The following is a 21,183-nucleotide window of genomic DNA, read 5'->3' as shown; positions in this document are numbered from 1 at the left end:
GCTGGGAGCACCAAGTTTTGCAGCAGCCACAGCCTCTGCCTCAGAGAAGAGCCAGACCAGCCGGAACTTTCTAGTCTGAGGCAGAGGCTGAAGTAACATTTGCCCTCCTGGAGAAAGAGAAAACTAAAGTTTTCCTTATGCTGTTGTGTAAAGAAGCATTGTAATTAACCAAACATAAGACACTATCCAATGTTAAGATTCTCCATTTTTTGTGTACCACAAAGAAAGAAAAAAAAATAACATCAACATACCAACTTCAGCTCTGTAAAAATGTAAACAAAACCAGTGCATCTTAGAATGAATAAAATATGTTACATGTGCAGGGCAACTCGATTTTATGAAACGCCCAGGAGGATCAGCAACCATAATTACAGTTAGAAAAAGATAAAGTAGATGCCAGTTTTAATATTTCAAAGGATTTTTAAAATATTTTCTAGAAAATTTCAAACAGGCCAAGGTAACTACTGCAATTTTGTTGATTTTTATCTTTAAGGTTAATAAACTATACATGGTGTATGAAGTTTCTTCAAGATAAGCTACGTGCTCCTTTATCAAATTTTATCAACAGATTCAGTATTATTAGAATAGCGATATAATGTAATATTACCTTATATCCAGCCTGTCACATTAAAGCGTGAGTGAATATTGTCTCAATGTGAGAGTTAATTTCTTTACCAGGTCAGATAAACTGTTGTCCAATTCTGTCTACTACTACTAGATGCCTACTATGTGTAAATCGAATAATTTGTGTGGCTTAAACATTTCCTCATAAAAGGGTTTCCTTCAAAAATCCCACCTCCATTTTTTTTTTTAGAAAATCTAGGGAGGTTTTCATTCATACTTCTAAGTCACAATTCTCTCTGAGCCTCTCTTAAGTCTCTTAATCTCACTCCCAATTTAGAAATTGCTGTACTTGCAATGCTTTGCATAAACTATACAATCCATATTTGATGTTCCTTTTATGAGAATGGAATTTTTAAGTACAACTGCTGATAGACTTGATTTTCCCCCCTTATTTCCACAGTCACAAAGTACTCACTTCATATGATCTTTTAGGACATAATGTATTATTATGCTCCGAAGTCTATAAAAATCAATAAAAGTTGAAATGTGAACAGATACAAATGCTACAATCCCATTTAAAGTCACAAATAATCTACCTGAAGGACTGCCACTGGCATCACTAATAGAGCCTGTAACTTGAGTGAGCTTTATATCATGGCTGCTTTTACCGAGTATCAGCATATGCTTAATGAAAGCCTTGAGCTGCTGAAAAATTCTCTCTGTAACGAAGACACTTTACTTTGAAAGCCTAAGATCATACAAACTATAAAAGTATGTGTGGGTATATCCCCCAAATGCTGTTACCTTCCGTTCAAAAAGTCAAAAATAGTGTTCTTTCTTTTTCTGCTAAGTAGGCTATGAATCATTCACTTACCAGAAGAAAGTTCCCTATAGTGTCATCAGCAAGTTCAACTGTCCCTTCTATTGGATTGAATCCAACTAATTAGCTCCTAGTTTTACAAAAAAAAAAAGAAAAAGAAAAGAAAAGAAAAAGAAAGAAAAGAAAAAAGAAAACCCAAAAAGCTCAACAAGCATTCATAACTGTCTGAATTCAGATTTTTAACCCTGGATGAGTAGAACTTAAAGAGTTACCTTTAATTAAGAAAAAAATTTATTATGAACAACCCCAGGACTTACAAAATTAGAAAAAAAAAGCCAATTCTTTAAGTCAAAAAATTATGAAGAATGTAAGTTATCCCAATCCCTCTCAAATAATTGTCTACGGTGGATCCAGATAAAACCTGCTTTGATGATAGCATGCAATTATTAATGCAGCTGTTTGCATTTTCCGGCTCATTGGAACCATGTAATCTCAGAGCTAGAAGATACTTTACAGACCACATCAGCCACTTCCCTCTTTATAAATGAAACCAAAGCCCAAACAACGAAGGTTGCAATGAAGAAGAGGCCGATTGGAGCCCAAAGTCAAAGTCTCTTGATTTTGTAGTTCAATGTGTCCCTCATCCCATGCTGCCTCGGTGACAGCAGATGCAAGGGACCAAAGAGAATGGTTCATGGGAGAAGAGGAAATAAAATGGACTCTGGAAAACAAAACCAAAATTTACATCAAGTCTTGGCATCTTCTTCTCTATTACCTTATGGAAAAGGGCAGATTTATTTCCCTTAATTAGAAATACAGACTTAAATAAAAGTAGCTGGGGACCTCACGTCTAGTTTCTGAGAACACAAAAGGTTTCCCACCAAAGCTGCAAATAGACTAGAAAGTTAACCCGACGCGCACATACAAATGCACTTACGTCCACATGAAGCCAGAGGCCATGCCTCTCACAGATGTCTGCTATTTCATCCAGAGGATCAAAGGCTCCCAACACAGTTGTACCAGATGTGGCACAGACGAGAAACGGAGCTGCTCCCTGTGAGGAGGACCCACACACAAGAACCGTCACCATCACCACTAAGTCTGTCCTGTAGTAGGTTGGTAAACATAATGGTTATGCAGACAAAAATTTATCTGGTTCCCTTGGAGGTAACCATTTAGACACAGCGTTTTTCAGCTTCTCTACAACATGGCCCCTTGTCCTTTGAAAGAGGTCAAGGAAACCGAGACTATGCTATGACAACAAGAGTCTTTTGTCCCAACTCCACATGCACCTTTAACTGTTTTGACTCTCATTTACTTTCTGAAGTGTTTTCTGTTCTTTAGATTTCCCACATACAAAGTGAGTAACCTCCACTGCAATTGCAAAATGGCCTTTTGTGTGATTCCTACCTCCTTTTGGGGGTGATTCAGTGGGGCCCAAATGCCAGCATTGTTACATCTCCACAAAATAAAAACAAAGATGATTGGAAAATAAACAGCTCGAGGTGCAAACCACAGAGGTCTGTCTGCCTGTCTCCTTATCAAGTAAGTGCAGTTACAAAACAAAAAGAGTGATCAGGTACAAATTGGCAACAAACGGGGATAGTGTAACCTCATCAGGATACACTCTCCAAAATGGGTGCCCCAACAGAGAAATCCATTAGAATGTTCTAGAAAAGAGAACCTGCATCACTCCTACCATGGCTCTGCCTCTTCATACAGCTGATGGCTGCACCTTATAGAGTGAAGAGGTGCCAGAGGGCAACAGAGGTGGCGGGGGGAGAAGGGAGACTGTGGGAACACACACAGAGATGGATGGTAATTCCGGCCAAGCTAGCCAAACACCCTGGCCCCATAAGGAACTTTATAACAGCCAAGTAGAGAGAAGAGCGTGAGGCTGTTTCCTCACAGATTTGCCCCAGCATGTCAGCAAAGATGTACTGCTCACTGTGGAAGTGCCCTGGAGGGACAATTTGCAGACAAAGGTAGGGGTTGAGGAAGGGATGAGAGCCCTAAGACTAGAGCACTTGAGGACTAAGGGACAAGAGCGCTCCCTGCCTATGAAAGTCATTTTACCTCCATTTAGGATGGAGTCATTTTGTTCTCTCGGTTTTATCTTAAAGCTCAGTTGTTCTTGCAATATATTTTTATGTCCCATTTAATGTCAGGAGTTATTCTTTTTGAACCAGACTCCTTCCAATTTAGCTGACCTTTGACAGAAAGAAGTTATTTCTCAATAGAAAGTGGGGCAGAGCAATGACACTTGGGCCTCATCTTTATATGGAGATGCAAAGGAAACAAAGTGATGGTACCCAATGAATCCATTTGCCCTCTGGGGAGACGGTTGTGACATATGGAATCCAGTCCACAGGAAACTGTTAGAGCAGGGCCAGTGGGTGATGGAGCCCCTGGGGAAACCACCTGCTTTGGGAATTCTTCCCTCTGCTCAACTACCCCCAGATTACATCTTTATCATGTCAGTGACCGAAATAAAATGAGACCAGATTTACATCAATCATTAAAAGGAAGAGAAAAAGTAATTTCCTAAAAACATGGAAGGTGTCTTTAATGTTTGGAGTGTTCCTCATAAACTATGTGACACCCTGGCAGTTGTGAGAAAATACTTTTGCAAGCTATTATAGCCTATTAATGAGTTTTCCTCACCTTTTTAACAATCTAGCTATAAATATCAGGCCCCAGACATCAAACTTTTGCAATCTGGATTTAACCTTCCAACTTTCTTTTTTTTCCTTTCTTGTATCTCCTGCTATTAATGAGAAAATTCAGTGGAAACAGTATTGATTGTGTGCTGCTGATGAACTGTATTCCCTAAGAAAGTTTGTCATGTGAAACACTCATACACAAAAAATACTTTCAAATATTCAGTGGTTATACAAGTCTGATCTTTTCATGAGAACTTTAGAACCTCTGATGCTTCTGTGGTTTTCACCATCTTTGGAATGGCGTCAAGTAAAGGTCACTGCTCAACAGATTTGTAATGGATTGTGGTGGGCCAGGGAACTGAATCCCAGCAGGAAAAAAAAAAAATTGATGTACCATCCCCACATCTGTAACAATATGATCTCAAAGCTTGACACAAAAGAGCTAGGCCTAAAGCTATTGAAAAAAAAAAAAAAGTAAATAAACTAATCACCAGGTATTATCTCAGAATGGATACAAGGTTTGTCCTTGGTGAATCCAGGCTCAAGTTTTAACTAACTTGAAAGAAAACTGAGGAGACATACCAACTCTCACTCCATGGCCCTACTTTTGAATGTGCCTAAAGCAATTTTCACTTTTTCAAAACTTCTCTTTTCAAGTTCTCAACTTCAGGATATGTCAGTTTCATGTACTTTCATTGCCAAAACAAACAAAAATTTGAACAATGAAAATAACAATGACTAGGGGTGCCTGGGTGGCTCAGATGGTTAAGCATCTGCCTTCGGCTCAGGTCATGATCCCAGGGTCCTGGGATCGAGTCCCACATCGGGCTCCCTGCTAGGCGGGGAGCCTGCTTCTCCCTCTGCCTCTGCCTCTCTCTCTCTGTCTGACTCTCATGAATAAATAAATAAAACATTTAAAAAAATATTAAAAAAAAAGAAAATAACAATGACTGCCTTGGAATGAAACCCATCAAATATGCTAGATTATTCCTAATGATTCTAAAAAAGAAAAATCATTTTGGCTGTCTTTAGGAGATGCGAGGCAACTAACTCACTATTCTGAAAACTGGTACACAAGGGGGAAGAATCAATCATTTATCCTGCCCTGGTTGTGCAAACGGTTTCCTTAGGGAAACCAAAGAAGAATGAGGGAAGGTTTTCCTTCCTGGTGGTAAGCCTACTGAATGAAGGAGGAATGAGAGAACAAATAAGAACATCACCCAATGAAATAATGGGTCTAGACAGTGATCATCAATGGCAGCAAAAATCATGAGGTGAGAGGCTGATGCGGAGCTCTGTAATAGATGCACCCAGAATACAAGAACCCACTGATCAATGTTAGCACGAAAAGAGACGGGAGATGTGTCCTGATTGAAGGACAAAATGCCACCTGTGAAGCCTTCCTGGTAAAATTTCCAATCTGAATCCCACTGAGTCTCAAGATCCCACTGCCAAATTACAGGAAATATAGAGAACAGATAGGTTGTACAGGGGAGGAAGCACTTAGATTCTCAAATTCTTGACATAATCTACAAGATCCACAAAACTCTTGTGGAAAACTCTACAAGATAAAGGACTTGGTTTCTTCAACAGATCAATTGCAGGGAGAGAGAAAAAAGGAGGAGGGAGAAGCTACAGATTAGAAAAGATTTGTGTGATGAATCAACCAAATGCAACATATGGACCTTGAATCCTTATTCAAACAAGCCAGCTATTAAAAAAATGCAAGAGGAAAAATTTTAATATAGAATGAAAATTTGCTGATACTAAGAATTTATTTCTTGTAATGGTGTGTGGTTTTTTTTTCTTTTAATAAAGAGAGAGTACATACCTTTTTACAGATATACTGAACTATTTATAGATCAAATGGTATGATGTGTGAGATTTGCTTCAAACTAATTTAGTGGCGGTGGGAGAGGATGGGGTACAGAGAAAAGAGAGCAGAAGCAGAAGAGGGCAGAAGCTCACAGTTGTTGAAGTTGCATGATGGGTATATAGAGGCTCGTTAGATTAGTTTTTATGTATTTGAAATTTTCCATAATGAAAAGTTTACAAATCAAGAAGGAAAGAAAGAAGAGGAAAAGAGAGGGGGGAGAGAGGAAGGAAGGAATCATATGAACCCCACAGAAATCACAGTCAGTATTTCCACACACACCCTCACCCCACCAAGAAGCATTGATGACATAAACAAAGTTCTCTTTGATAGGAACTTCTGTAGAAGATAAAACTAGAAAAAAAAAAGATAAAATTAGAACACACTATCCGTGGTTCACAGCAGAACAAACAGGTTGTAATACAGAATTTTACCCAAGAGTGAATGAAATCTGATAATCTGTCTCACCAGACAGGTTTCAAGTCCTCTTGTTATTGGAATGTTAAAAAAAAAAAGAGAGAGGGAGATAAATATAGAACTAAGGACACACAACTGAAGCCAGTACACCTGTAATAAAGGCAGAATTTTTAAGTAGAGGGGCACCTGGGTGGCTCAGTCGTTAAGCGTCTGCCTTCAGCTCAGGTCATGATCCCGGGGTACTGGGATCGAGCCCTGCATCGGGCTCCCTGCTCCGCGGGAAGCCTGCTTCTCCCTCTCCCACTCCCCCTGCTTGTGTTCCCTCTCTTGCTGTGTCTCTCTCTGTCAAGTAAATAAATAAAATCTTTAAAAGAAGAAAAGAATTTTTAAGTACAGAATTTCAAACCAAATACAGTGAACTAGCATGCTCTGGTGACAAGGTGATTTTTATGAAAAACTTAAAAATAAAATAACAGAAATGTATTAAAACAAAAAGCAAAAATAAAAGAGCCTATCTTTCTTAGAGTGTGGAATCCTATAAGGAGAGATACACCTCGGGGCGCCTGGGTGGCTCAGTCGATAAGTGTCTGCCTTCCTCTCAGGTCATGATCCCAGGGTCCTGGAATCGAGCCCCATGTCAGGCTCTGTGCTCAGTGGAGAGCCTGCTTCTCCCTCTGCCCCTCCCCCTGGAAGAGACAAAAGAGCACACTCTTTTCTCTCTCTCTCTCTCTCTCACTGTCTCTCTCAAATAAATAAATAAAATCTTTAAACAAAAAAAAAAAAAAAGGGAGAGAGAGAGAGAGAGATACTTCTATCCCAGCTCAAAACAAGGCTTTTCAGTTGTCAGCAGCCTTAGCGTTTTCGCACCCAACTCTGTTGCTACCTACTGGAAACTTGTGGGGGAACAGTTTGAAGCTCCGAGAGCAGTGACAGTTGTGGTGGGATGGGAGGAAGCAGTGAAGCAGGTGCACCTAATCCAGCGGGCTTTTGGTCCAAGAAGCAAGATGGCTGCCACCAAGGCAACGGCACACCACAAACGTGTCAGGGCCCAGCCTTGGCTGAAGTATAGCAGGTGAGTAGGGCAAGGCCTTGCCATCCCAGCAATGGCCATGCCAACTTTAATATATTGTGGCAGCGAAGGAAGAGCAGACATTCTGCCAGACCTGACCTACTAGACACAGACCCAAGACAGGGTGATGGTTCCTGTGATGGGCTTTGGGTGGAAGCAACCTGGAGCACAGACTGATCAAGAAATCGAAATCATTCTGAAGGCAACCCAGAGACAATTGGCCTGGCCTCCAGAACTTCAGCCCGTAGTTAGGTAGGAGAGTGGATGCAGGGGCCCTGCTGGAGAGGCTGGGCTCATCTTTTAAGGCTAATTCTAGGCAAGAATCGGGAATATGGTGACGTCAGCATTTTAATAGGCTCCAGCCACCCGGGAATGAGAACATCTGAGAAACTGCACAGAACATGGAGAGCCAAGCACCTGGAAATAGAACATCTGTAAATGAGTTTCCCTATTTTAATTCTAACAAGCTTTCTTCTCTCTCCCACACACACAAACGATTCTGGCTGTTTGCATTCCCTCCCTCATACCCAGACGCGTGCCTACATTTTCCTCCCCCTCTCACCTCTTCGCTGGCTTGCCAGATTTGCCTCTCCAGCTCCGCAGGTATCATCTTACCTCTAGGAGACACAGATTTGAGGCACTCAGGTATGTTTAGTCATGAACAAACATTGGTACTGCTTTTTAAAAAGCATGAATTCTCCCCTCCGCCCACCAGGCTTCCGGATCCTGTCCCCATTACCTTCCATCTGTTTCCACAAAGCAAACATTCTCTGTACCAATCCCAAGAAAGGAGGCTGCTTTCTTCATAGAGTAATGACACTAAATTAAAAGGGACAAGGGGGAAAAAGAAAACATGAATACACAGCATGAAAAAAACCATTGCTTATTATCTGAAGTCATATGGCTGAGCCCAATCTTTGGAACATTATTGCATAAAAGAAAAAGAAAGTAATAATTCAAACAAGCTCCTTAATATAGCGGTTGAAAACACTGACTTTGGTTGGGGTCAGAGAAACCAGGGTATAGTTTCAAGTTTTCCCAGTTACAGCTATGTAATCTTGAGAACATAATGTACACTCTCCAAGCCTCAATTTGCTAATTTCAGGTGGGTGTGTCAGTGCCTAATTCATCTGCTTTTCATAGAACTCAATGGGTTAGTATATGTAAAGGGTTTAGCACAGAGCCTGGTCTAAGGAACAAACTTGGTCACCGGAAGTTGTTGTTTTTCCCTGACATTCAGAGAAGTTTCTCTTGATGCTACTAATAATACTCAACATTAATGGAAACGGAATCTAGTCCACTGCTGACTCAAAACTCTCTGAGTAGGGAGCGAGACTCTGTTTCAAAAATTGAAATCGCAAACCACAGAAGAATTTAATTATTTTCAAAAGCAAACAATGGGTTATAAATGCTGATCATACACTTGACCAATCTCATTTAATATTGAATATAAGATTGGAATTAGACACAGAGGAATGTGGCTAAAATCGTAATAACAAAAGTAATAAAAATTTATGGACACCTTACTTTATGCAGCCCTGGCATGAATAGGAGGCTAATAGAGGCTCTAGAATTAGGTCTGGTCTAGTTCTTACTGGAAATGGTAATATATGCCTTAGATTGTTGGGCCTTTTCTTCCCTACTACATAAAGCCTATAAAATAATTAGCATTCAAACATTGGAGATGTCACTCTTTATACATTAGTGTGGACAGGTGGTCAATTAATTCTTTCTCATGCCAGAAAAATGAAGGTGCTAAAGGACATTATTGTACCAAAAACCTTAGTAATTTAATTTGTAGGTATGAATACATTAAAAGAGTAGTCATGCCTTCACACTTAACTTGATATATTCCCTCAAATGTGGTAATTTTTTTTTCTTCTTTTGTCAAGAGAGTTTTATTGGAAGCTCTTTTTTTTTTTCAACTCTGGAAAAATAAATGCAGAAGTAACACCACCAGGAAAAATGAAACCATCCCACATAATTAATTTCCAGGTATCAAATAGGACACGGCCAAATGCCTGCAGGATGCACTAATTTCAAGTTGTTAAAAGAACATACACATATTGAGCAGTAAGAATGTACATGAAAATGTAATTAATTCTCTACTTGCTTTTTTTTTTTCTCTTGCTACATCAGCCCACCGTAGCCAAGGTGAATTATTTGTCACCAGAGACTTGGATTCTAGCAACCAACTATTGATCTCATGGTGATAAAGAGTAGCCTATTCCACTGGCATTTGCCAATAAGGAAAATCACATTACTTTGCCCTAAAAAACAGCAGAGTGTCCCCAACCAATGGGTCTGCTGAATTAAAAAACTGGTAATCTGATGAAGAGCAGCTTTATTTAGCTACCTGAGGGCAAAGTAGAACCCAATGTCAATCTCAAATGGATAGGGACAGATAAAAAAAAAATGTCTGCAAAACTGAAGTCTAAACATCTAAAGGCATCAGAGGAGGAAAAGAGCCCTGGAAGAGACAAAAAAAGAAAAAGAAAAGAAAGAAAGAAGGCAATGCTTCAGATGTGCTGAGTAGTTGCAAGGAAAGGAAAAACCTAGAAGGCCGGAGTTCAGAAGTAGCTACTGCCTTTAGAAACAAATGATATTTGCTCCCCTCTCTGGCAAAAGGTAAGTCAGTCATTCGTTCTAAGACCCAATCTCCCCTCGAGGTTTCATTCGTCTATGGAAGATGCAAAAATCTCAGGGGGCATTTATTCCTGTAATGATGAAACAGCAAGTGCCCCTATGAAAGACAGAAGTGCACTGACATTTTCCTTTCTGGTTCCTGCAAGGATTTTTTCTTTGACCTTGGGTTTTCCATGGAACCACGTCTTTCCCCCTCACATAGATTGTGTGCTGGGCACTTGGACTCCTTCTAGGGCTGACCAGTCTGATGCTCAAATGAGCTCCAGGTGGTGGGGAAACCGGGGTCTGCAAATGTCCTCTGTTGCGGAATGATGAAAAGGAACGTAGTACAGGGACCTCTCCAAGAGCACACAGCTGGTTCAATTCCCAAAGCAGAGTCAGAATTCAGATGGGCTATTCTATGCTCCGCCTGAGGTCCTAAGAAGCACCTGCTCACTGAGGGAGAATGCCTGCACTAGCATCCAAACTCCAGTCAGACTCTCCTAGAGAGAAGAGCCACCAAGAGGGTGAGTGAATGAGGTATGTGAGGAGGCATGACCTTGAGAAGTATACCCTAGTCTCTCTCTCCCCATTGCAGCCTCCATTCTGCTAGAGAGGAACAAGGCCGACTGCTGGCTGGCCTGGGAGGTCAAGGTTTCTCTTCTTCCCTCACTTTTTAGTAGCAGACAATGATCATTACTTTATGCTGATCTCCAAAAGGACTTGAATTATAAACCTACAATTTCTTTAAATTCAAGGAATTTATATCTAACTGCTAAGCAAGCCACAAATTTATTACTTTTATTACTTTTCTCCAAAAGTCCCTTCTCTTTGGTTCCTATTCAGCCTGGGGAGGCTACTGTGGATACATGGACAGTGCAGGGAGCTCTATCATGATGTTCCAAGGCTCCATGGACAGTGAAATTATAATCAAAACCTCAAGTATGCAAACACACCTCCAGTGGTGAGTGCATATACTCTGCATTTGATGGTACAAGTCGGGGATGGAGTGGTTACCCTGGAGGGCACAAAAAAACAGGAAAAAGAAGGCCACCCAATAAACAGTACAGGAAAATAACCACAGGGCCATGGCCAACACCCAAAAGCAAACAAGATTTGCAAAAAGCCAAAAGCCTAACACAGGGCTTAAGACCATTGAGGAAACACAACCGTCTTTAATTCTTTTCTGTTTTTAATCGATGAATTGATTTGTTATAATAAGTGGGGAAGGTGATTGCCAAAATATGAATTAAAATCATGCAGATATTATGACCTCAGAGCAGGGAAAGGAATGAGCAACCAGGTAGAGTCTGGATGAATGGGGTAAAAATCTGTATTTGGAGCTATCGTGTGTTTGAAGCTGTGGAGTTTTTCTGTGGCATTCACATTGATGTGAGCTGAATGCTTGTGTCCCCTCAAAATTCATGTGCTTAATCCCTAACGCCCAATGTGGTAGGATTAGGCTGGGATGAGGTGACGAGGGTAAGGCTCTCACGGGATTACGGCCCTTACCGGACAGAAGACAGAGACCGCTCCCTCTGTCCCCTAGCACAAGCCCAGGAGAGGCCATGTGAGCACACGGTGGTCCCCAAACCAGGAAAACAGGCTCTCACTAGATAACCAAATCTACCACCACCTTGAACTTGGACTTCCCAGCCTCCAGAACAGTGAGGAATAAATGTCAGTTGTTTAAACCAGCTGGTCTATGATATTTTGTTACAGCAGCCCAAGTAAACTAAGATGTATATTTAGTTCTTGGTTTTCGGGCTCCATCTTCTGCTGCCATGTTAGCCAGGGCATATATATTTACCTCTTTTTGCATATATATCTCCACTGGAGATTAAAAAATAAATAATAATACTAGTTCTGTTTTCCCAACTGCGTGAGGTTTCGATTTCTTTTCACTCCCAATCTGCCGGCGACACCTATGTCCCTGATCTCTCCCAGGCATAATCTTTATTCTAGGCTTCCATAGAATTCCTTCTCCCTTTCCAGAGCAATTATTCCAGAAGAGACCTCAGGTACATTTTAAACCAATGAATGAAGAAGGCAAAAGTAAAAGCACTGAGCTGAAAGCAGGGGCCCTATTGAATCAGCTTTCTCAGGCACGGGAGCAACAATTCAAAAGAAGGGACTTTGCATTTTGGATATGCTGGCTTCCTCCAACTGAAATGCCAAAGCCTGGAACCCAGAAAGGGAAACTCGACTCCATAATAATCCCAAAGGACCAAGTGTTTTCCCCAGATGTCTCCATTCCCAAACATTCTTCGCTTGCTCTAGAAAAGCTTTCACGAAGAAGGGCCTTGGGTGGCTGCGTTAAGAATCTCAGATTTGATGATTTCTTCCAGACGCCTCCCCACACTCTGCGCCCACTTTGCACTTGGCACTGAACTAACCAGAGCAAAGGTCAGCCAGGGCAGGTGGAAAACATGGGGGGGGGGGGTGGCGGCCAGGTTTTCTTCCACTGCCCACCTCTTCGTCCACAAGTTACCCTTTGGCAATAATAAAGGAAACCATGCTCGTAAAAGAAAATGACAGATACAGAAAAGCCCAACTGGAAATAAGAGAGAACATTTAGAGTTTGCCCGCCTCGTGTGTTTCACAGGAAGCCTTGGATTATCAGAGAAGGTATGGAAGCTGAACTCTTCCTGCCAGGGACGGGGGGAGGAAGCAGTGGTGGGGTAGACAGAGGCACCCACTGGAATGGCACAAGAAGAGGAAAGGAAAAAAGTGATCTCTTTCAGATGAGACTGTACTTCAGCTGTGCTATCCATTCTACCCACATTACGACAGCTAGGTAATTCTCCGCCTCCTAAGAAAACTAGCTAACATTTTTGTGTATCTATAATGTGCCAGATGCTACTTTCCATGCATTAGCTCATTCAGTCTCTGCCACAACCCACTTAGCCATGACTACTAAGCTCATGTGGCTCCTGGGTGGTTATGATGGCCCTAAATGGTTCCCTTCTCCCTGTGTCCATGCCCTTTGCCAGGGGACTCTGCGTCAAGTCCACCTACAAGATGGAGTCTGTTTTCCCACTTCTTGGATCTGGGCTCACTGAGGAAATGAGGTGGAAATGACCATGTACCAGCTCTGAGCCTAGACTCAAGAGGCCTGGTGGGGGTCCATGTTGTTTTTCCCCTGGACCCCCGCCATGACTTACACACCTGGACTAGCCTGCTGGAGGATGAGAGATGCATGGAGCGGAGAGACCTCACTGGAGTCATCTTGGTCAGGCCCGCTCCTACCTTAGCCATTGGGCAGCCAACACCCAGATACATAAGGGAGCCCCGCCAAGAGCAGCAGAATAGTCCCAGCTATCGCAAGACTTGTTAAGCAATGATATCTAGCTCTAGTTCTACACCACTGGGCTTTGGGCTAATTTGTTAGAGACAACAGCTAGCTGATACTTATTTTAACAAATTAGGAAACTGAGGCACAGAGGAGTTAATCAACTTTCCCAAGGTCACTCAGATAGTTAGCAGTGGTGACAAGAACTGAACGCAGGCAGCCTAGCTCAAAGCCGATGTACTTACGCACAATCAGACCTCCCTACTTTGGTGAGGAGTAAAAAGACATAGCGGATTGTGGCAACATGCAATGTGGGGAGTGGGGGCTGGGTGTGTGATGTTCACCATTTCAGAGTATCTCCCTTTCCTCTTGAAAAGCCTTTGTGTTAGACATTTGAAGCAATCAGTTTTACAAGGAAATGTGAGGCTTCTGACAGAGCCGAGCGATCATCTAAGTTCTAATAAATAAGGCACTCAAAGAAGAGATTTACAGGAAGAGATAGCAGTTTCAAATTGAATGTTCTCATTTCTCAGAGAAAAATGTTATAGACCATAAATTTTAAATAAAGGTGATGTACAAAATTGAGTGGCCAGGGGTTACGAGGGTGAGACAATGGTTTGGGTTTAAATCAAACCCATCAGAATTTCCTTTGGAATGAAATATGACATTACACTTAGGCATATTAGTCACACACGGATAGGATAAAAGCATATCAGAAGTCCCAAACAAACAAACCCCCTTAAATAATGCTTTCTCAGAAAATCTGTATTTGATATAAAAAATAATTTTTTACCTCTGCAGATGTGAAAAGGATTAATCTTGGCAACCCAGACAGCCCCTTTTCCTTAATATCAGGACAATATTTGTATCTAGCTAAATTCATTGCATACATATTGGACACTGAACCACCTGCAAAAAACAAAATTGAAATGGCATATTTACAGCATGAAATTATAGCTCCCTAAGTGCCAACCACAGGGGAAGACATGAAGGGCTATGGCCGTTCTAGTCTAACGACGGATCCCCCCAAGAGTCATCCGAGCAGCATGCCCCACCCATGACTCTCACCCACTTCCTAACCCCCAATTACAGCAATTTCCAATCTCAGCAAAGACTGAAGTTTGGGTTTCTTCTCTCATTCCAGAGTTTTTCCAAACTAAAATTTTCAATCTATGGACAAGGGCCAGTACCCAAGTCTTCATAGTTAATGATATTCTGTCTGTCACCTGACCAATAAGATGACAATACAGGCTCATCTCTGGTCCCAAGAAAGGACTGTAGAACGAACAACATGTGATTCAGAAACCTTCTCAAGTAGAATGGATTGAAAAACTTAGAGCCCTTCCAAATTCCCAGCAGCAGAAAATTTCATTTGTAAGATATAAATCCTAAATTGTAGACATCTCCTTGGTTTAACGTTTACGTCAGTTGTTTAGCATTTATGCAAAACGTTGCCACTCTGGAGAAAGGAACGAGCTAGATTCTCAACAAGTAGCATTATTCCTATCCAACTTTTTGGAATGTGTAAATCTTCAAGGAGCTGTTCTTCGTATAACACATGAATAAATGTTTCGGTGTTTGCAATGGAAGGGAGATGGCAATAACCAGTAGCACTTACCTGGGTTAAATATTCCATCCCCTTCTTTCCAGCCAACAAATTCAATCATTTTCTTCAGAACCGCTTCTTCCACTAACAGAAACACTGGGGACACCTCATACGTATAACTAGATAGATATAAAAAACACTTCACTTCTATGACTAGAGTCAAACCATCCCTTTGGTGTCCCAAGAAATGCACATAGAGTTTTATTCAACCAAGTGGCTATGGAAGTGCAGGTAGAGTCTTTGGAAATTTATCCAATTGGAAATAGAGAAATGTGCAGTCGGTGATAGTGCTAGTCATGGTTTGATAGATGACAATAGCTGGGGGCCTTGGGGATACACAAGCGACTTCAGCAGTCGTAATTTTCAGGAACCCTTCAGGTCCACTGGGAGCAATAAAGTCAGTGCATCTAGATTCTTTGTATTAGCCATGAGCCGTGGCCATTTCACTCTTTGGATGCTGCTTTGGATGCTGGTTAAAGAAAAACCATTGTCAGGTGCCTGGGTGGCTCAACCAGTTGGGCAACTGCCTTCAGCTTGGGTCATGATCTCGGGGTCCTGGGATTGAGGCCCACATTGGGCTCCCTGCTCAGCAGCGGGTCTGCTTCTCCCTCTCCCTCTGCCCCTCCCCCCAGTTTGTGCTTGCTCTCTCTCTCTCTTTCTCTCAAAGAAAGAAAGAAAGAAAGAAAGAAAGAAAGAAAGAAAGAAAGAAAGAAAAAGAAAGAAAGAAAGAAAGAAAGAAAGAAAGAAAGAAAGAAAGAAAGAAAGAAAGAAAGAAAGAAAAAGAAAGAAAAGAAAGAAAGAAAGAAAGAAAGAAAGAAAGAAAGAAAGAAAGAAAGAAAGAAAGAAAGAAAGAAAAAGAAAGAAAGAAAAAGAAAGAAAGAAAGAAAGAAAGAGAAAGAAAGAAAGAAAGAAAAAGAAAGGGAGAAAGAAACAAAGAAAGAAAGAAAGAAAAGAAAAGAAAAACCATTGTCATGGTAACCAGATTTTATTAGGTTCCTATCATGAGTATCCTAACAGTCAGCTCTGGCTATTCTACAGGGAAACTACTCATCCCGAACTAGGGTTCTCTCCACTACATTCCTGTGCTGGCCCAAATGGGAAGTGCTCTGCGGGGCCAAATCTCTTATCATGAGATTTTATTGCAAAGCACTGCCCAAATCCCCTGTCCTTGAAGGTTTTGTTGCTCCAGGCTGGACCGTTGTTGTGGGAGAACACGAAGTTAGCCCCTTTGGGAACGAACTGCCTCAGCGGCAGGGAGCCACCTTTCCCAAGGTCACAACCAGGTCTAAAGGCCTGGCCATATGGGCCCAACTCCAGACCACTCTCAAGGGCCACTATAGCTCCAGAGATCTCCAGGGAGTCAGCCGAGGTTGCCATTGAGGCCCCATGATGGCTTGACTTCTGGCTCTGCCCACTCCTGCTGCCTTACCCTCCCATCACTCATGTGTATCCCAAGGGCGTTCCTTAATAAACACTTTGTTCACTAAACTCCATCTACAGCAGTTTCCCAGGGAAACCCACCTGGGAGGGTTACCATGCCTTGTTTCATAATATTTGAGTCTCTTCTTTCTCTAGGTAACTTGAGGGTGACTAAATTACCTATAATCTCCTCTAACAATTAAGCCATTACATTAAAGTGTATCTGAATAAACTTGTAGTCCAAATATGTAAGCCAGGCAGACACACCTAGATTTGCAGTCACAGAATTGAATGTGAATATTTTAACACCCAGAAGGGAAAACTTTGAAAATGAGGCAAAACAAAAACACAAAATGAAATGAAACAACAACAACAACAACAACAACAACAAAAACAGATCACCTATTAGGTGTCACCTCCCTACCTCCCTACATGCCAAGCGCTCTACAGACATCATGTCATTTTGCAAACAATCCAGGTTCTACTTTCAACCACGCTAGGAAGCCAGTTCACACATATCAAAAGTGTGGGGAAAAGTCTATGTGTTTATGTGCACCTCCAAAAGTAAGTGAAATAATTGTTCACTTTAAAAAAAATTAATATGAAACCTGCCTTCGAAAGCTGGCTCAAATGTGAACCTGGGGACAGGCATGGAGTTGGAAGAGAGCATGATATGGGATGCTCTCATGGCTTGCTCACATTTTGAGTGGAATTGTTCAGCTTAGCAACAACTTAATACTTTGCAAACTGCTCCATGTTTCAGCTAAAAGGACCCAGACGAGAAGTTAGAAAACCCGGGACATAGAAGGAAAGGTTCAGAGAGTTGGGTAATTTTACTGTCTCTTCTGGCCCATCTACCACTTAACTGTTCTACTCACTATAAACTGGTATCATCTCGCATTACCCCACCAAGCCTTCTCTAACTGAAGTCACCAATGACATCTGTGTTGCCAATTCAAGGGACAATTTTTAGCTTCTGTCTTAGTTAAACACTCAATAGTATTGTGATTCTAGACACACTCTCCTCCATGGCTTCCATGCCTTCCTGGTTGATTTTTTCCTTCTCTGTCTCTCCACTGTAGGCTGGTCTTCTTCTTCCTAAGCATGACATTATTAGATGTCCTCAAGGCCCAGGCCTATGCTTCTGTCCTCACTCTATATTCTGTCTTGCAGACACTGCTTCTCCATCTCCTGGTTTGTTTTTGTTCAAAGTGTCTTCACCCTGTTCATCAAAATCATGTGTTTGGTTTTGAAAATATATCAGTGCTTGGGACACAGCCATAGAAATTCAGATTTAATTGGTCTGGGTTGGGACCCAGGCCTCAATATATTTTTTGGAAATGTCCCAGGTTGATTCTGATGAACAGGAAGAGTTGAGCTTCACTGACTTAAGGAATCTCATCCACACATACCTTTTCAATTACCATCATTCCCCAGTAATTCCTAAATTGGATAACTTTCATAGAGATATCGGAATTCCAGGCCCGTATATCTCTCAGGTTGGTTGATACATACTGTTGAATAGCTCAGAGTCACTGCAAACTCAAATTCTTGCAACTGAAAATTAAATTATTGCTCTTGCCTTTTTCATCACATCCCTGAAAACTGGTGCCTCTTCCGATGCCTCTTATATCAATGAATGACATGACCATCAACCCAGCTAAAAAAGCCAGAAACCCAAGGATCATTGTATAAACCTCCTTCTTGTCCTCATTCCCAAGGTCCAATATATTATCCAGACCTTTCTGTTTTATCCTCTAAACAATTTTTCTCTCTCTCTTTTCTTGCCACTTCTGTCTAAGTTCAGGCTACTGCCATCTCTCACCTAAGATAATGCCCCTGATCGGTCCCCTCCAATTCACTCCCCATATTTCAAGTGATCTTTTCAATAAGCAAATGGCATCTAATGATTTAGAAACCTTTAAAGGCTTTCCTTTGTACTTAGAACAACTCATAAACATGGCCCACTGGGTCTTGCATTTCTGGTTCCTATCCATTTCTCCAATCATATCCTCCATTATGCTCCCCATAGCTTCCTGAGCTACACCTTCACTGACCTTTCAGTTCATAAGGTACACCATTCTGCCTCCTGCCACAGGGCGTTCAGTTCATAAGGTACACCATTCTGCCTCCTGCCACAGGGCGTTTCAGTTCATAAGGTACACCATTCTGCCTCTGTTTGAAACTCATCTCTCCTCTTTTCACCTAGTAAACCTTTACTCATTCTTTAGCTCTTAGTTGTCATTTCCTCAGAGAAGACTTTCCTGAGCTCCCAACTAGGAAAAATTGTCCCACTTATATTTATAGCATCATCTACCTCTTCATAAGCAAATTAAAATTTTACATTAATTTCTGTGGATAATTTTGATGGCTTTGCATGGAGTATCTCCATCTCACTAGACTCTTTGCTTCATGAAGGCCAAGTCAAAATTTGCTTCTATTCAAAGTATCTCTCTGGCACTTAGCAGAGACATGGCTTTTCATGCAGGAATGGATGACAAGTTGCTTAATCAATTTTCTCATCTGTTAAGTGGAGATAACCATGCCTGCATTAACCATCCCACAGTACCACTATCAAATCAAATAGCTCTTTAAAATACTGTTAAGTGTCATTCCATTATTTATGATGACACTGTACAAATGAAACTATGAAATAGAAATTCAAGAAATAAAATTTCGTCTACTTAAAAAACATCTCTAATGCATGCTCTATGTAAGAGTCCAGTAAAATGGTACTTACACACTTGGGTTTAATGCTTCTGTCATAAATCGGGCCACCAGGGAATAATAATCAAGTCCAGCATACAACTGGTTGAAAAATCTTGGATGGTCTGTAAATTTAAGCAGAGCATTCATCTATACAGCAATAAAAACGAAAAAGACTCTCCATACAGCAGTAACATAAATCAATCTTTCAGACAGTGAACGCAGCCAGATACAAAAGAGTATACACTGCATGAATCTACTTATATGACATTCAATATGAGGCAAAGCTGACCTATGGAGACTGAAGTTAGAATTCTGAGTACCTTTGGGAAGGTGATATTGACTAGGAAGGGGCTTGAGGAAGGCTCTGGAGTGGCGGGAAGGGTCAACATCTTGATCTGGGTGATGGTTACGCAGTTATGGGCGAATTCACCGAGGACTTGAGATCCGTCCACTCTACTGACCGTAAGTTACGCCCAGTTTTAAAAAGAATTCAAAATCTAATCATGTGCAAGGGGAACAAATTTTGAAGACCCACCTCATAACCCTGTCTTCTAAACAATAATGTTTCTAAGCAACACTTGGGCACTCTCTTAAAAACTCTGGTTTATTTACTCCCTTTTCTCTACACCCCAGCTCCAAAGCAGAACCCTTGAGAACTGGATTACTCCAACTATCTGTGCAGGTATCAAAGCCTGTTACCTTTATCTTCAGAAGATAATCCCTATCTTCCCTATCTTTAAAACGCATTTCACTCACCAACAGAGTTCACTTCGGGCTACCAGCAGTGAGTGGCCTTTTCATTTTTCAGATTGGACCATTTTTCATAGTGCAACTGACATTATGTAGATGGGAGTAAGATGTGACTCATCATGTGGCTTACATAAACTTTCTAATTCAACTTACTTCAAAGGCAGTAGCCTTTAAGACTCAACTTCAGTTCCAACTTTCTATTTTTTTTCCCCTCTATAAAAGGTCTCATAAAGGTTCTTGGCTTTCCACAGTGTGAATATTCACACCAAACACTAGGCTAACTGACTTGACATTCTCAATCATAGGAAGCCCAGCATGACAAAGAACAAGAAGGCAGGAGGTCTGTTTCTAAATTTGAGTATTTCGGAACCTTTTTAGTTAGTGACTTCTCAGTACCACTCACAGCATTTGGTTTTAGGGTTTTTTTCTCTTTAAACTAGGGGTTCAATAGAAAACAAAAGCCCAAGAAAAATTTCTTAAATAAAATATGGAAAACTTCCTCTAATCTGGCAAAGGAAACCAAATGTTGCTGCAAGTAATTTTAATAAGATTTTTTTTTTTTTAGTTTCGTGTTAATTTATGATTGATTTCCATGGTAACATTATGGAAAATATCCAGTAAACTGAAAAATCTTCTGCATTAAATGTCATTCTACACGTCTGACATGCACTATAATAATAAGATATGTATCTCTGCTTTTGAAATGCTAACTGGGTTTTTGATACATACACCAGACTTTCCCAAGGGAATATAAACCAATTATTTTTAGCCAGGATTTTATTATGTTCTTTCCACTAAATTTAGTTCAGTGTCAGAATTCACAAAGCATAATGCCTGCATGGTCTTAATCACTAGATTACCTTTACAGCACACTGCGAAATACATATTTTGGAAAGTTCCTTCCTTACTTTGGAACTTGTTCACTGGGTGTATGGGATATTAGCAGCTGGACTAGTGTGTCAGCACAAGACCAATACCATGCTACTGCACTGACAAAAGATCGCAGTGGTTAAGCATTATGGCGAAACTATCACAGCAGAAACTTACCATGTACTCATTTCCTTTTACACTTTCCTAAAGGTTTTTATTTTTGATCCTGCTAGGTTTGATAAAATAATTTGACAATTAGCAACTGCCAAGATTCCATCAGTATCTTCCCATCTATTCCTGTTTATAGTAAAAACATCCTCCTGAACATTTTTTCTTTTTTCTTTCTTTCTTTTTCTTTTCTTTTTTTTTTTTTTTTTTTTTTGCACATTCTGGGCCATTAAGACTTGAAATCCCTTAACGAATTCTCTAATCAAACTATGCTTTGCCAGTTTGGACCAACGTAAGAAATGATAAGTAGCAGTCATCATATATGGTCCTGATTATAA

The 21,183-nt window shown here is 40.9% G+C and overlaps 1 protein-coding gene across 1 annotated transcript in view; it reads right to left on the bottom strand.

Annotated features, from left to right (window-relative positions):
• Nucleotides 1–21,183, bottom strand: part of GADL1 (glutamate decarboxylase like 1) — a 169,461-nt gene that overhangs the window by 112,632 nt on the left and 35,646 nt on the right. The window contains exons 4-9 of the mRNA XM_027585487.1: nt 19,089–19,179; nt 14,942–15,048; nt 14,117–14,232; nt 8,146–8,225; nt 7,969–8,023; nt 2,322–2,438 (exon numbers count right to left, since the gene is read on the bottom strand). Of these exons, the coding sequence (XP_027441288.1) occupies nt 2,322–2,438; nt 7,969–8,023; nt 8,146–8,225; nt 14,117–14,232; nt 14,942–15,048; nt 19,089–19,179 (566 nt within the window). The remainder of the gene's footprint in view (nt 1–2,321; nt 2,439–7,968; nt 8,024–8,145; nt 8,226–14,116; nt 14,233–14,941; nt 15,049–19,088; nt 19,180–21,183) is intronic.

Source organism: Zalophus californianus, chromosome 1 (assembly GCF_009762305.2).
Source record: "Zalophus californianus isolate mZalCal1 chromosome 1, mZalCal1.pri.v2, whole genome shotgun sequence".
In the NCBI taxonomy this organism is placed as follows: domain Eukaryota; kingdom Metazoa; phylum Chordata; class Mammalia; order Carnivora; family Otariidae; genus Zalophus; species Zalophus californianus.
Note: the sequence above shows the minus strand (reverse complement) of the source record. Positions and strands in the feature narration are given on the sequence as shown.